The following is a 15,688-nucleotide window of genomic DNA, read 5'->3' as shown; positions in this document are numbered from 1 at the left end:
GAGAGAGAGAGAGAGAAACTATGTAAATGAGTGTCAACTCAGCACAAGGATGGAGAGGAGAGGTGATGTACTTACTGGCACGTGGAGAAAGTGGATCGTGTTGAGTTGCCACAGCATATGAATGGTCACTGGTAGGACCAGCTGAACTTGCTCTGCGTTCTCCACTGGCCCTCGGGCCACCAGTGCTGCTCTCCCGACGTTCACGCACCCCACTCGGCCCTGCCTGTGGCTCCCCAGACTCTGATGAGCGGCGGTCATGAGCAATGCGCTGGTCCTGCTCCTGGGCCAGCCGCTGGATCATGTCATCAATGCTTGGACGCTGGGAACTCAAAGGAACACTGCCCTCCCCGTGGTGTGCTGTCCCTGAACCCGACCCTGGCCCTGGTCCAGGAATAGGACCTGGCCCTGGTCCAGGAATAGGACCTGGCCCTGGTCCTGGAATTGGCCCGGGTCCTGGCCCTGAAGATGGACCTGGTGCAGGACCACCCCCACTTTCCACATCAACAAGGGCTACATCTAGCACTTCCTGATCTCCTGTAACACAACAATAAGTCATCACTATATAATATTATCAATAAAATCAATATAACTGCCTAAGAACACAAAATCCTTGACATCACTACAAACATACTTCCCATAACAAATAACAATATGTGACTGCTATTCACGTTGCACCTACATAATATTTTACAACCTACCACAATTGTAAAGTCTACCTTCTCATTTGCATCCCTTGTTTCATTTGTCATTTTTTTACCAAGCTGCTTCAATCCATATTCTGAGTATATCCATGCTAACACTACCTTGCTTATACTTCACTGCAACAATTCACTACTAGGGCTCAGTTCCCATCTTAATTAGTTCCAATACCTCACATCACTCTACTGATCTTATACATACAACCATTACAATGAAATTACCTAATATCTGTGAAGATCCTCACACTCAATCCCAGAGTTCATTAAGGTCTCTAGAATAATCATGACATTCTTCTTTATGATGACTTACCAATCTAAAGAGATAACTTAGCCACACTGTTGGCACTTAGACAATAACAAAACGAGAAGTGGCGTCTCTTCATTTACATTGCTGGTACAACACAACTTTTCACCCTACCCTCACCATTGGCATTGAGAAGCACATTAGGTATAAGCTGGTCCTCGCGGCAGCTCTCCCTTCCTGGGACGAGCCGTTGGTACCCAGGTGGGTAGGGGTCACCATCCATGTTCACTAAGAATGGTGGTGGCATGAGGTGTGGTGCCATCTGTGTTTGCTCATCCAGTACATGGCTGTTGGCATCCCGCATGAGAGGCCGATAGTCAGTGTGGAAAAACAACTCCTTCGGAATCTGTGAAGAGCCAACGAGTATAAGTTATCTACTTATATATATTTCAAATTGCAGCATTCTTTATTTTCTTTTTAAGGCAAGGAATTTCTTCAGAGATGTTTCTGCTAACATAACAATACTACTGTCATTACAAAAGTCTACTGAAAACACAAAACTTGAATAGAGAATAAGACCATGTGAGCATGGATTCAAAGATAAAAAGAAAAGCTTAGATTACAGACTGTCTACTACAACTATATAACTACAAACATGAATAAACAAATACATTAACTATCCATGATACAGATCTAAACAAGGCAATAAAAGCATCAATGTACCTGCTTAAACCGTTCACTGTTAGTGATGCTGAAGAGAATGAGGTGTCCATGGGAGTCTGTGGCAGCTATGGAGAAGCCATCCGGTGACCACTTGGCATCGAACAGAGCACCATGGCCCTGGCCCTCAATGGTGTTCTTGAAGCTCCACACCAGCTCGCCAGTCACAACATCCCATATTATAAGCTGACCTGTTTAGTGAGTGGAGTGAATGAGAAGAGGTTGCAACCAGCTGGAAAAATTACACCTAAAATGATTTACAATAACAATTGAAAACATGAAACTGTAAGAAACCAGACAGCATAACATAGAGATCAAGGTGCTTTCATACATTTTACATATACAGTAAGTTTTCATTATACAGTTCTTATTTATCCGGTAAATTTACAGTCACGGTATTTGAAAATTACTACCCTTGATTCAATATACGGTAAGTAAAATTCACAGATAAGGTATCCACTCTTATCATACCTAAACCTACTTTTTTTCTTTTCATGTTATTGCATCCAACCACTGAGCAATTGTTCAGCATGTTTAGTTGATTACAGCACTGTGGAGAGTTTGATGAACACTCCAGCTAGCCCAGTGTCCACAAGCGATATGTAAACAACAGGAAACCTCAGGCGTCAGGCCAAAGTGCCCGAACGTTCTGCCAAAAGTCAGGTGTCAGCAAGCACTGAGCTAGGGTGGCACAGGAAGTATGACGTAGATGACGTCACAACAACAATCAGTCTCTTCCCACGTGAAATCCTTAGGTGTGTTTTTTGTGGATATTATCACGACGCACAGTGACACACCTATAATGGCCCAAAGACGTTCTGCAGACACTGCTGGAGTTGACAAGACAAAGCGGAAAAGAAGTAGTCTGCCCACTCAGCTGAAGATGAGTAAGGGCTGAAATCCCTACTGTCCCTTAGCCTCGGGAGGGACGTCATCTGATAGAATACATGGCTAGTGAAAGGTAAATAAAAACATTTTCTTTATTTCTTTTGCGCAGTACTTTCCATTTATATATATATATATATATGACTATTTTCATGTATTTTAATTTCTGTAGGGATGACTTTTGACGTGCTGGAATGCATTCCCTATTATTATATGTTATAATGGGTTCGGTATATGGTAATTTTGATTTGCGGTAAGGTTTTCATAAACGCACATGTACCAAATAACGAGGACTTACTGTACAGTAAGTCCTCCTTATATGGTACTTCTTTATCTGGTAAATTCACAGTTACAGTGTTTGGTAATTACTATCCTCGATTCTATTTACAGTAAGAAAAATTCACAGATACGGTATCCACTTGTGTTTTGTTTACACCATACCATAACGCCACCACGTCGTGCAGCCACCACAACAATCAGTCTCTTCCTGCGTTTCCCACTGAACAAGTGAAATCGTTACGGCATGTCTTTTGTGGATATTATGAGTAAGGGCTGAAATCCCTACTGTCCCTTAGCCTTGGGAGGGACATCATCTGATAGAATACGTGGCAAGTGAAGGGTAAATAATATTTCCTGTTTATTTCTTTTGCGCAGTACTTTACATTTTTTTTATAGGACTATTATCATGCATTTCCATGTCTGTAGGGGTGACTTTCGACATGCTGGAACACATCCCCTATTATTACATGTTATAATGGGTTCGGTATACAGTAATTTCAATTTCTGGTAAGGTTTTCAGGAACGTATATGTACCATATAACGAGGACTTACTATACTTATTTACTTGTATCAACAAATGTACACAAATAAATGTTATGCATGTGGGATGGCTACAGCATTGCACTATCAATACTATCAAAGAACTGGCTATGAATATCTGACGTTACTCAACTCCTATCAATATAAAGTGGATCTGGCATAACTGAGATGGTTTGAAAGTCAACACACCAAGTAAGACCAATGCACTAAGCACAAGTGCTGATGCAGGAGTTTAGAGATGGGCAGCACTTACCATCATGAGCCGCTGTGAGGAGTAGACGTGCCTCATGAGGATGTGCTTCTATCACATATGCATTGTCTTCATGGCCACGCAGAATTTGCTTCAGTTCTCCTGTTTGGCTGTCCCACACTCGCAGTCTCTTATCAGTGCTGGCCGTTATGACAAACTCATCATTCTGGTTCCAGCCTACCATTGTGACTTGCAGCCGCCGCACATCTTCCATGGGTGGCCCATCTCTGATAGGAGAGGAAAATCGAAATTCAAGATAAAATAAAACAAAGGAGTGAAAGAACACAGCACACTAAGGGGAATGTGTCAACACCTAAAACATTAACTATAAGCTCAACCGACATGACATGAGCCAGTTGTTACCAACCCTGTATTTTCTCTTCTCTAACAATTGAACTCTACATTCAGCAGAAAGTAGTAAATTCTGCATCACATCACACTCACCCTGGTAGTGTGTTGAGCATGTTGAGGGTGATATTCCTCCAATGTTGGCTCTCATATCGCCAAATAAGGGCAGTACCGTCCCTGCTGCCAGACACAAACATGAGTCCTCGGTGGCACCACTGTATACTGTCCACACGGTCCTGGTGCCTTTCAGACTCCACCAGTTTCTGCACACCCTCCTCTCCTCCAAGCTGGTACACCCTGCAACAGGAGCAGTGGATGGCTATCATGATGCAACACTACAGATCTGGCTAAATGGAACTGCATTCTAATCAAAATTAATCCTGCTCGTTTTAATGTTTTAGCTTTCATTAGGCTTTTCAATCTTTTACAAATTCCCTACAGGAACTCAATTATCAGGAAATAAATGCAATACACCTTGACTAGCTCACACAGGCTGCTGGAATACCCATCCTCTTTTTAAGACAACTAAACAAACAGAAGAATACAAATCACACATCACATTCTTACACCTACAAATTCTCATAATCAAACAATGTGCAACAAACAATAAAAATACACACATGCACTGGTGATGAGACAAGAGAACAATCAGGCCATCAGCTAAGTGCATATGACACAGTTGTCTGCACAGAGCAGCCATTGAACAAATGTATGACAGTCCCAATTACAAGCAATTCATTTTCTCCCCCCCTCCATTGAAAGAAAAAAAAGAAAAAAAAATCTTACAACCAAGTTCAACCATGTTAGAATGTAAAGAAAATTTATAGTAAATTATGCTAAAACCTAATATATTTGAACCAAAGCATAAGTAAAACTGACCTGACAAAGTGATCAGCTCCTCCTAGAGCCAAAAAGTGTCCTCCCTGGCTGAACGAAGCACAGATTAGCTGAGCATTGCCTGGCCGAACCCTCTCATTCACCTTAAGAGGCTTGGAGCTGCAGGAAGGGAGGGTATGGGTCACACTTTACAACTCTTAGCATTGCTATAATGTTCACACAACATATACACAAACCATTTAAACAAGTAATCACTAAGCTTGCAAATAAAATAATCATTTAACAAACTTTGCAGTCATACTATTCCCATGTTACTTGAGGAGATAACATGGGGCACAACTCACTCAAATCTGACATCCCCAGCACGGCAAACGTAGGTCCAGAATGCAACACAGCCATCACCACCTGTGGACACCAGCACCCCCTCATTGTCTGGGACAGGACAGAATTGGAGTGCTGTCACCATTCCTGTGTGACTGCTCAAAACGGCCACCTGCAAGATTTGTGAACTATTCAATTACTACACACACACACACACACACACACACACACACACCGTGTAGTGTAGTGATTAGCACGCTCGATTCACAATCGAGAGGGCCGGGTTCAAATCCCGGCGCGGCGAGGCAAATGGGCAAGCCTCTTAAAGTGTAGCCCCTGTTCACCTAGCAGTAAATAGGTACGGGATGTAACTCAAGGGGTTGTGGCCTCGCTTTCCTGGTGTGTGGAGTGTGTTGTGGTCTCAGTCCTACCCGAAGATCGGTCTATGAGCTCCAAGCTCGCTCCGTAATGGGGAAGACTGGCTGGGTGACCAGCAGGCGACCGAGGTGAATTACACAAACACACTCCTCAAAATATTGGGCTCAGGCCCTGTTCATTGTGGTGCCAGTGGAAATACATAAACTAGAACACATCCTCTGGGTAACACAAACATCCGCTCTGACACCTTATTCCCTGCCACTCACCGGAGCCAGTGTTTGTAGGCTCCACACTCTGATGATCTTGTCACAGGAACCTGCAGCTATCAAAGTGTTTTCACTATCTATGGCAAGATCTGAAATCTCAGCTGAGGCACCCCGTAGAGTAGCAAGGAGTCGCCCATCCATGGTACTCCATATCTTGACTAGGGTATCATCTGCACCTGTGATGATGTACCTGAAGGGAGACAAAAAAAAAAGTTATAAATATACAAGCACTTTTAATAACACCCCACACTCATAGAATCTTAACCCCTTCACTATCAGGACATGTTTTCATATTCATTCTGCTTACTATTTGGTGATTTCAGATACCTTCAAAAACTTATGTGGCGATTAAAATAGCAAAGATTCTGGCTATTAATCTTCTGACCTCCATAGACCCTTCCTAATGTAAGTAAAATTGTCCTATCATACCAAAACTCGAGGTAAAAAATATGTCCCAGTACTGAAGAGGTTAACTCTGAATATCACATATACATATTTCTCTCCTACAAAGCAACATGTAATCCTAAAACTCAAAACAGTCTAACTCCTCCAATAGATTATCATTAAATTACATACATCCTCTTGCTATTCTCACGTATTCTATCATTTAACTCTTACTCTCACTTCCAATTTTTATACTTTACACATTTCTACCTACTTTACAGTTTCTATTCATAAAAACTGTGTTAATAGATATAACATGAAAACCTTACATCACCCTTTTCCTAAGAAAAATATTCTTAGCTACTCTCTACTTAACCTTATTTTCTTTGTCCTTGTGGAATCTATTCACTGCTCTCAATTCTTTCCCATGCAAACTGAAACTATCACCCAAATCAAATTTCTAATATTCATGTGATAAAATTTAATTTCTAATATTCATGTGATAAAAAAAACTATCATAAATAACATGATAGAAATTTAAAATTCCATTCTCTAACACTACCAGCAAACATAAACATACCAACTCCACCAGCCAGAACTTGGCCCAGCACAAGACAGACCTACCTGCCAGTGCGGTCAAACAGCATGCAGTACACAGCTGAGAGGTGTCCGATGGAACGAAGACAGAGCTGCATGCGGCTGAAGAATTTGTTGTTAAGGACATGGGAGCGCCGCAAGGTGGCGCCCACCTCTCGGCCCAGCAATGTATGAACGTGGCAGGGCAACCCTTTAAGCCTCACTGGATCTAGAGCAGCACGTCCCCTGGGTCTGGCCACCACACTTGACACAGTGTTGTAGCTCTTCCACAAATCTGTCAAATAATTGTCAGATACATTATGTTAACATGTGAAAATGAAAGAAAATGAGAGAGAGAGAGAGAGAGAGAGAGAGAGAGAGAGAGAGAGAGAGAGAGAGAGAGAGAGAGAAAAAAAAATAATTTTAAGTTGTAAACAATGCTTGAAATGTATCAGCATAATTGTTACTGAAATAAACCTATGCATTTCTTATAGCAAAAAAATTAAGGTGCAAAGACAGACAAAAAGATAGATAAGACATTGTGATGAACTAAAGCAAACTAAAACAACATGGAACTGATGCAGATTTTCAAAGTCAATATATATCAAAACTAATATAATAACAGAACTAACCATCCTGCGTCCGCAGGAGTGACTGTGAGCCAGCCCCAAGCAGTGTGCTGGTTGACAGGTGAGGTAGCTGCACCAGCTGGTCCATGGCAGGCCCCAACCTGGCGACCATACGGGCCAGGTGGTCCGACCGTAAATGTTTGTTCTCCTCATCCTGGAAATTGGGATTAGTAATGTTCATAGTGAAGTTATAGTTTGTGCATCTTATTTATCCTACAACATAAAAGGATAAGTTGGATCGTTGTATAATTACATAATTTCACTGTAGAATTAAATTTGCTTGGTAACTTCAACATATTAACAAGAACTAAAACTATCCTTGGGGTCTGCAGATATTAAAAGAAAAAAAATCAATTATAGCTGCAACTGCAGTATAATTAAGTTCAAAATGGTCATACATAGGTCACGCCAAGCCATACTTTAAAAGAAAGCAAATCAAGTTAATAAAGATAAAGCTCAAACAAAGAACGAGCCTGGGATCGCTGTGTGCTGGTACTATCTCACTAACTTGGCTCTGTCTGTGCAGTGTGCACCATTTCATTAAAAGTGAGTCTGGTGGGGGTGGTGGTATTGATGATGATGATGATGATGATGTTAATGATGATAATAATGATGTTAATGATGATAATAATGATGATGTTAATGATGATGATAATGATGATGATGATGATGATGATAATAATAATAATAATAATAATAAATAATAATAATAATAATAATAAATAATATTATTATTACGTATTATCATTAATTATTTATGTATCATTATGTACCAAGTATTTTCTGAACACAGAAGACCTGACGGTGTAACAACAATGTTGCTAATCAATTCATGGAAATAAGTAGCGTACTGGAAATTACTCAAATGACAAAGCATGTTTGAATCGTTCGCCAGTCTACACGAATGCCACACCGACGACTTTAATTTAACTACCCATGAAAACAGCCAATAGAAAGGCATGAATAGCCACCCCTGAATCGGGAATCCTCTCATTAATTAAATGCGGCAATTCTCCAAATCTTTCAAAATCTATCCAGCAATTGAGTAAGAGATACGGACGGAAATGCGTCTCAACCCACATTCCTTAGGTAGAGGGATACCCAAGACCCAGGATTTCCAATGATTGATCTGCCTATCCGCGTCCCCAGTCACCCTACCCCCCTCCACATTCCCCGAAATCCTACAGACCCTCCTTAACAACCAACGTATAAAAAGTAGCGTCACAGAGAACATCATGGCGTACGAAAAATTTCCTTTGTTTGGCGGGAACTTCCACATCGATCGCGAGCAAGCCCCGCCTCCTCCCTGGCTCCAGCCTATCACAAGTTAGCATTTTCCTTTACCATCCGTTTACTTGCTTGGTGACTGGCTGGCACGGATCCACAACACAGGAGTTGCCACTTATTGTTTTTCTCAACATTATAGTTACTGATCTTATTGCATCACCACTCTCAGGAACGCTTACAACTTGTAAACTTCCCAGCCAGGAAAAGAGCAAATTCAAAGTTCCGGTGACCTTGAGCTAGAAATGACGGCTCAAGTCTTCAAAGCGCGCTAAATAGGTTGCCATCAGGTCGTCCGTGTTTCATATTTAATAATATATATAAATAAATAAATAAATAAATAAATAAATATATATATATATATATATATATATATATATATATATATATATTGATAAAACAGGGAATGTGAAATCAATGAAACACCATTCATAACTGCTTGACAAAACCTCCCAAGCCACATAATAAGATTAACTAAGTCACAGGAAACAAGACGTAAATACGAATAAACATGCAGAACTTGACGAGAGGAACCAAGTAAATAAAAGTGTACTCACCCACTGTTCGAAGGTCTTGATGTGTTCATTGCCCAGCCAGTCATGTCTCTTGGGCAACAGCTGTAGTTACGACAAAGAAAAAAATATAAGTTTGTGAAGCGAACGGAGGAAAGGAAAGGGGGGAGAGGCGGGGAGGAGGATGGGGAGGGAGGGAGGCTGCTACCCGCGCCCCCACCCGTCCTCTGCCGCTCTTCCCCGAAGCCTCCACCCTCCACTCCCTCCGCTCTTGTACACCCTCCGCTCCCCACACACCACTGATTTGTTATTGATATTGAACATTCTTTCAAGGTTTCTTATCACTGCAATGGCTTGCTCCTTACAACGCACTACTATGACCACACGAAGGCATGTACCATTATGATGCACTTTCAACCCTTGACCATTAAAATCCCTTAATCACATGCAAATTAACTACACATGGGTATGATTACACTTTGTAACACTTAATGACAAGAATGCCTCCATTGGGGCGGCGGTAGTCAGCAACAAGATGAGCTCCTCTCCTCGCCTCGCCTCGCCTCGTAACCCCCGCCCTGCCCCGCCCCGCCCCGCAAGCACCACTCATTGAACATCACTGTCACTACAACTTTTGAACTTCACCAAAACAAACACCTCACTACTGATCACAACACTACGAGAGCGTGGACGGTCTGACGAGTGCCAGCGCGCCCCGCCCCGTGCCACTCCACACAGAATCCCTCATCATGCCACTCCACAACAACACTGCACGGATAACGAATAAACAAATGGAAACTGTCACTTGGAGGCGTGTGGCGGGGTCAGCGTGGGAGGTCAGCCCCGTGACTGGAGTGCCCCGCCCCGCCCCCGCCCCCGCCCCGCCGTCCACGTGGTGTTGGTGGTGGTCGGGACTCACCTGGTGGAGCAGCAACTCTCGCCTCAACACCTGCAACACAACACACACACACACGTCAGTGACACAACACTCTACCACCGACTCCTGAGGGCCGCCGCAAGCACTCAGGACTCGTGAAGAAAAATGTAATGCAGTAATAGTACCAGAAGAACCAGTAGTAAGTTTGGTGTTTACTATAGAAAGACAATTAAGGTAAACAATAAGGCAAGATACACAGGTCACCCTCCACAGCCACACAGCCACAGCCAGCCACACCCCGCGCCACCCACACTCACCTGAGTCGCCTCACTGCAGGGCCCCGCCGAAAGAAACCTCACGATCAGGTAATATAACTCTGGAGGAAAAGGAAAAAGGGAAATATAAGCACACGCCTGGCCTCCATGTCCCTCTCAACTCTGTCACTCTTCTGCCTCGCGTCACTCACCGATTTCCAGGTTGGTGTGGGAGTGCTTGAGGTCACTGCGAGTCCGGAGTGCGATGGATGCCGGGTCCATAGCCAGAATATGAGGATAATTTGGGTCCTAGCCCCAAAAAGTCAGCGAGAAGGTCCTCCCGCAGCCTGCATGACGGCCGCCGCCCGCCCCGACGTCACCGCCATCCGCCACGCAAAGTAGTGCCGCGGAGGGACACTTTCCTAACTATTTTCGAAAATATAATAAAGTGTCGAGCTAAAGATGAATGAAAATTTGTTTTTCAAGTTACTCAAATCCCATAGTAGTGATTTGTCCATATATATTCCGCGAGATGCGATCTATTGTTAACGTTACTCACGCCATTTTATTGGCGTCCTCTTATTTAAACTCAACTTAATAATCAATTTAATAAACAGGTAGTTATTCTAGTTATCAGCAATTAAATCTCAAGTCTACAAATATGTTCACATCATTCAGTACCTATGTATGTCTAAATGTAAGACGAGTTATAATGTCACGTACGTACTAGGTAGGTACTCGATTGTTGTGTCATGTTTTCACGATCACTTATGCCTATATTTGAAGAAAACACGATACAAAACTCAATTTTGTCCACACTTGACAGGTACAATGTTTAAGGGAAAGATTTTGACTGCGTCTGCGAATCTAATATATTTCCGCACTCAAGATTTCACATTTGAGGGTATTTATTTTAGCGATCATGGATGAGGTTCTTTCTTCCTCTGTGTCTCTACTGCCACTGTTATGCCATGGGTGTCATTTATGATGCTTTGTACTTTAACTGCCTAATGACTTTTCATCAACATTTTTATGACGACATTCAAGTAAAATAGATTTGGACATCTTAATTAGCGACACACATTTATATGATGTTAAATTTATGATAAATCCATTGTATTAATAATATGAGTAAAGCTTATAATTTCCTATGGTTACATTTGCTCCTCGTTTCAGTAGCCATTAGCCAGCCTTCCAAGTACTGCACGTGAAGGACACAGAGCTGTGTGGTAACGTTAGTGGCCGTGCCCCTCCAACGTTTGTAGGGAAAATGGGATAAGCGCTCTCATACCCGCTGGGCTCAATATACGCTCTCCTCTCTATGCAACCGTCGACAATGCCTGCAACTCTGCACAGCCTTCCAGCGTTTCGATGAAAAGCTAGAAGCGCTAATTCAGTCCTTCAAACGTTCCTATTGGGGGTCAACAGGCGGTTTCATATCCATGAAACGTTTACATAATCTGTATGGACCGAAAGGTCAGTTGAACACATTCATCCTTTTTTTTTTTTTTTTTTTTGTCGTAGACTCCATCCATCAAGTCTAATAAGACATTTATTCGGTTTTCTAATGGTCTTATAGTTCTATGCAAAATCTCTAACGTTTCTATGGAAGGTTAGATGAAGCCTTTCCCATTGAGAATTCCTCTTCACATTAGTCTCTCGTTAATCATGTATCATGGAACTCTGCAAGTAAAACCCTCATATTGAGTTCTATTCTTTTTATTACCCAAGAATGGTGATGTGTGCATTCAACATTATATTTGATGCTGGAATGGTGGCAATACAGTTACAGTACTGTGAGGACAGTGGTGACACTGATAATGATGATGATGATGATGATGAAAGTGACTTACTGAGAGAAGGTGAGAGGGTGTGGCAATGTGATGTGATGCGATGGTATATGATGAACATTATAGTAATGACTGTAGTGACCTTGGACAATAATGATGACAAGATTGTGGTTATAGGTGGGAGACAAAAAAGTAATGCTATTTTGAAATATACCTCACTGTTTAACATGCTGTTTCAATGCATTAACAAATCCTATCAGTGATGATATTAAAACAATGTATAAGTAACTGCTGTATAAATAAAATCATACAAATATCTTTACCAGGTTTTCAAAGCAACAACATAAAAATACAATACATTACCTGCCTTGAAAATTTAAATAGGTGTAGATTGATACAACTTACCTTTCCATGTCACCTTAAAAAATAACAAAATACGTATAACAACTAATGAAGTTCCACAAATCAATAATTTTCTTGTTATTTTGTATTGGCAACAGCTCTACAAAGTGATATCCTTTTAACATTATAATTCCCTCTCATGCCCAAGAAGGAATAATAAAAATGCTCAAACTCATATCAGAATTTGTATAAAGTAAAGACTAAAAATATACACCTAACTAATATCTATATACACTATTTACAAAAATGTTCAGACTGACAATGTCACCATACACATTCTCTCTCTCTCTCTCTCTCTCTCTCTCATTGGTCATGACCAAACACACCACCTCCTGGGCACAAGCTGGCTGATTACAGTTTCCCAGTCACATGGTCTCTTACTTATAAATCACAAGGTACAAATAATAAATAATCAAATCTGTGAACCTTCCATTATCTACAATTGAAAAGATTGCATGAAGAAATGAAGAGCTAAGACAATATCAAGAGGGAAGAACAGAGATACTGAGAAAGCAAGCATGTAGACACCATGTAGAGAATCTTTAGTCAGTAATTGTCACATCACAACATTATTGTTGTTCTATATTGTCAGTTACACAATACATTATAAAAATGAAAAAATAAATGGCCAAACTATGCATATCATTATATAAGGAACATGAAAAGGTTACATTCTTGTCCCAGTAATTTTCACAAACTTATATCTTTTTTTTTTTTTTTTTTTTTTGTATACTTTACATTTCAATGTCTAAAGTAAGTTCACATTTTACTAGATTCTTACAAGGAAGATCTTCCTTAAACCTGTTAATTAATGAATGTATATATTCAGTTGTAAACATTTTGATTTTTTACATCAGGTGTGGGAACTAAAGTACAAACTTTGATCAGGTCCAAGATAAAAATCTATCTATGTCCTGTGCTAATATTCACATAAAGAATGTAAATTGAAACAAGGCACTTACATATACTATCTGTATATGCACACACACATGCATGCACACACACACACACACACACACACACACACACACACACACACACACACACACACACACACACACACACACACACACACACACACATACACACACACATAAATATAATATATGGAGAAATGATAGGGAGTAAAGGTGGAGGAGGAGTTATGATTATGACGAAGAAAGAAATAAATGTGGATAAGGTTTGGTATGGGAAGAACAATGCAGAAGTGATAAGCATAAGGATAAAAAGTGATGGAAAAGAATTAATAATCATGGTGACCTATGTACCTCCTAAAACAAATTCTTGGACATTAAGGGAATACGACAATATGATCAAGGATACTTTACAGAATTTGGAAAGTGTATTATCTGGAAAAAGAAAGGTGATACTAGTAGGAGATTTTAATTGTAAGGAGGTGGATTGGGAAAATCTAGTAAGTGGTGTTGGAGAGGAAGCATGGGAGAGAGATTTCTTAATCTAATGATGGAAAATATGATGGAACAGAGGGTGAAGGAAAATACTAGATATAGAGGAGATGATGAACCGGCTAGACTGGATTTGGTGTTAACAAGAGAAGTGTACCTATGTGGAGATATACAATACAAGTGTCCTTTGGGAAAGAGTGATCATGTGGTTATGGAAATGCAGATAGCAACAACACAGCGAAGGAAGGACGAGACATACAGGAGTGGTAGATTGAATTATAGAAAGATGGACACAGAAAGTTTGAAAAATTATTTCAGAAAATTAGATTGGGAGATGTTACAAATCAGAGAAGTGCAAAAGAAATATGAGATTTTTATGAAATATTATAAAGAAGGAGTTATGAAATTTGTACCAAAGTATAAACCGAGAGAGGAAGGAAGAAAGGATTGGTTTAATGCAACTTGTGTTAAGGCTAAGGAAAAGAGAGATGTGGCTTGGAAAAGATGGAAAAGAGCAGGAATATACTAAATAAGGAGAATTATAGAGTGGCGAGAAATGAGTATGTGAGGGTAAGGAGGAGGAAGAAAGAAAATTTGAAAAAGATATTGTAGACAAGAGTAAGGAACATCCAAAATTGTTTTACAGGTTCATAAATGGTAAACTTAAAAGAGAGAGTCCATTGAAAGATTAAAAGGAGAGCAAGGGATAGTAGATGACCCTAAGAATATAGCGGAATTGCTAAATAATAGGTTTCAGCAAGTATTTACTGAAGAAACAATGTTTGTAAAGCCTCAGAATGTACAAGGAAATGTGCACATGGATGACATTAAGATACCTAAAAGGAGTTATATAAAATGTTGGAGGAACTTAAAGATGATAAAGCGATGGGACCAGATGAAGTTTCAGGAAAATTATTGAAGGAGTGTAGAGAAGAATTGATTGATCCATTATATGATATTATAAGGTGTTCATTAGAAACAGGGAAGTACCAGTAGAGTGGAAGAGAGCTGAAGTGGTGCCCATTTATAAGGGAGGCAGTAAGGAAGAGCCTCTTAACTATAGACCTGTGTCTCTAACAAGTGTGGTCGGTAAGATTTGTGAGAGGGTGATAAAGAAATATTGGATACGGTTCCTGGAGGATCATAAGTTATTATCGGATCATCAATTTGGCTTCAGGAAAGGGAGGTCATGTGTAACAAATCTACTGAGCTTTTATTCAAGAGTGGTTGACAAAATACAAGAGAGAGAGGATGGATGGACTGTGTATATTTGGATTTAAAGAAAGCTTTTGACAAGGTACCTCACATGAGACTGTTATGGAAAGTAGAGATTTATGGAGGACTGAAAGGAAAAGTGTTAAAGTGGATGGAAAACTACTTGAGATGGAGGGAGATGAGAACGGTAATAAGGGATGCAAAGTCGGACTGGTTGGTGGTGGAGAGTGGAGTCCCACAAGGCTCAGTGCTGGCACCAATACTTTTCCTTGTATATATTAATGACATGCCAGAGGGAGTAAACAGTTATATTAATTTGTTTGCGGATGATGCGAAGTTGTGTAGGTGTGTGAAGAGTGAAGAAGATTGTGAAATTTTACAGGCAGACCTGGATAAGATTTGGGAGTGGAGCAAGAGGTGGCAAATGGAATTTAATCTGAGCAAAAGTCATGTGATGGAGATGGGAAGAGTGGAAGACGGCCAAGAGGGTCATATAAGATGGGTGAAGAAGTAGTGTTGAAAAAGGTGGAAAAGGAAAAGGATTTGGGAGTGATAATACAAGACCATGGGCAGTTTGAGGCTCATATTGATAA

The 15,688-nt window shown here is 40.6% G+C and overlaps 1 protein-coding gene across 2 annotated transcripts in view; it reads right to left on the bottom strand.

The window, feature by feature from the left end:
* The window catches only part of LOC123511231 (bromodomain and WD repeat-containing protein 3-like), a 32,825-nt gene extending 22,151 nt beyond the window's left edge, over nt 1–10,674 (bottom strand). The window contains exons 1-14 of one of the 2 annotated variants that reach the window (XM_045266930.1): nt 10,495–10,674; nt 10,346–10,404; nt 10,071–10,100; nt 9,197–9,256; nt 7,359–7,509; nt 6,775–7,021; nt 5,767–5,956; nt 5,146–5,294; nt 4,844–4,960; nt 4,061–4,261; nt 3,620–3,843; nt 1,666–1,853; nt 1,123–1,348; nt 76–534 (exon numbers count right to left, since the gene is read on the bottom strand). In XM_045266930.1, coding sequence (XP_045122865.1) covers nt 76–534; nt 1,123–1,348; nt 1,666–1,853; nt 3,620–3,843; nt 4,061–4,261; nt 4,844–4,960; nt 5,146–5,294; nt 5,767–5,956; nt 6,775–7,021; nt 7,359–7,509; nt 9,197–9,256; nt 10,071–10,100; nt 10,346–10,404; nt 10,495–10,564 — 2,371 coding nt within the window. In that variant the 5' untranslated portion in view covers nt 10,565–10,674. The remainder of the gene's footprint in view (nt 1–75; nt 535–1,122; nt 1,349–1,665; nt 1,854–3,619; nt 3,844–4,060; nt 4,262–4,843; nt 4,961–5,145; nt 5,295–5,766; nt 5,957–6,774; nt 7,022–7,358; nt 7,510–9,196; nt 9,257–10,070; nt 10,101–10,345; nt 10,405–10,494) is intronic. The other variant, XM_045266931.1, reaches the window with a different exon arrangement.
* Nucleotides 10,675–15,688: the final 5,014 nt, after the last annotated feature.

This window comes from Portunus trituberculatus, chromosome 31 (genome assembly GCF_017591435.1).
Source record: "Portunus trituberculatus isolate SZX2019 chromosome 31, ASM1759143v1, whole genome shotgun sequence".
NCBI classification, from domain to species: domain Eukaryota; kingdom Metazoa; phylum Arthropoda; class Malacostraca; order Decapoda; family Portunidae; genus Portunus; species Portunus trituberculatus.
The sequence above is the reverse complement of the archived record's forward strand: the minus strand, read 5'-3'. Positions and strand labels throughout refer to the sequence as shown.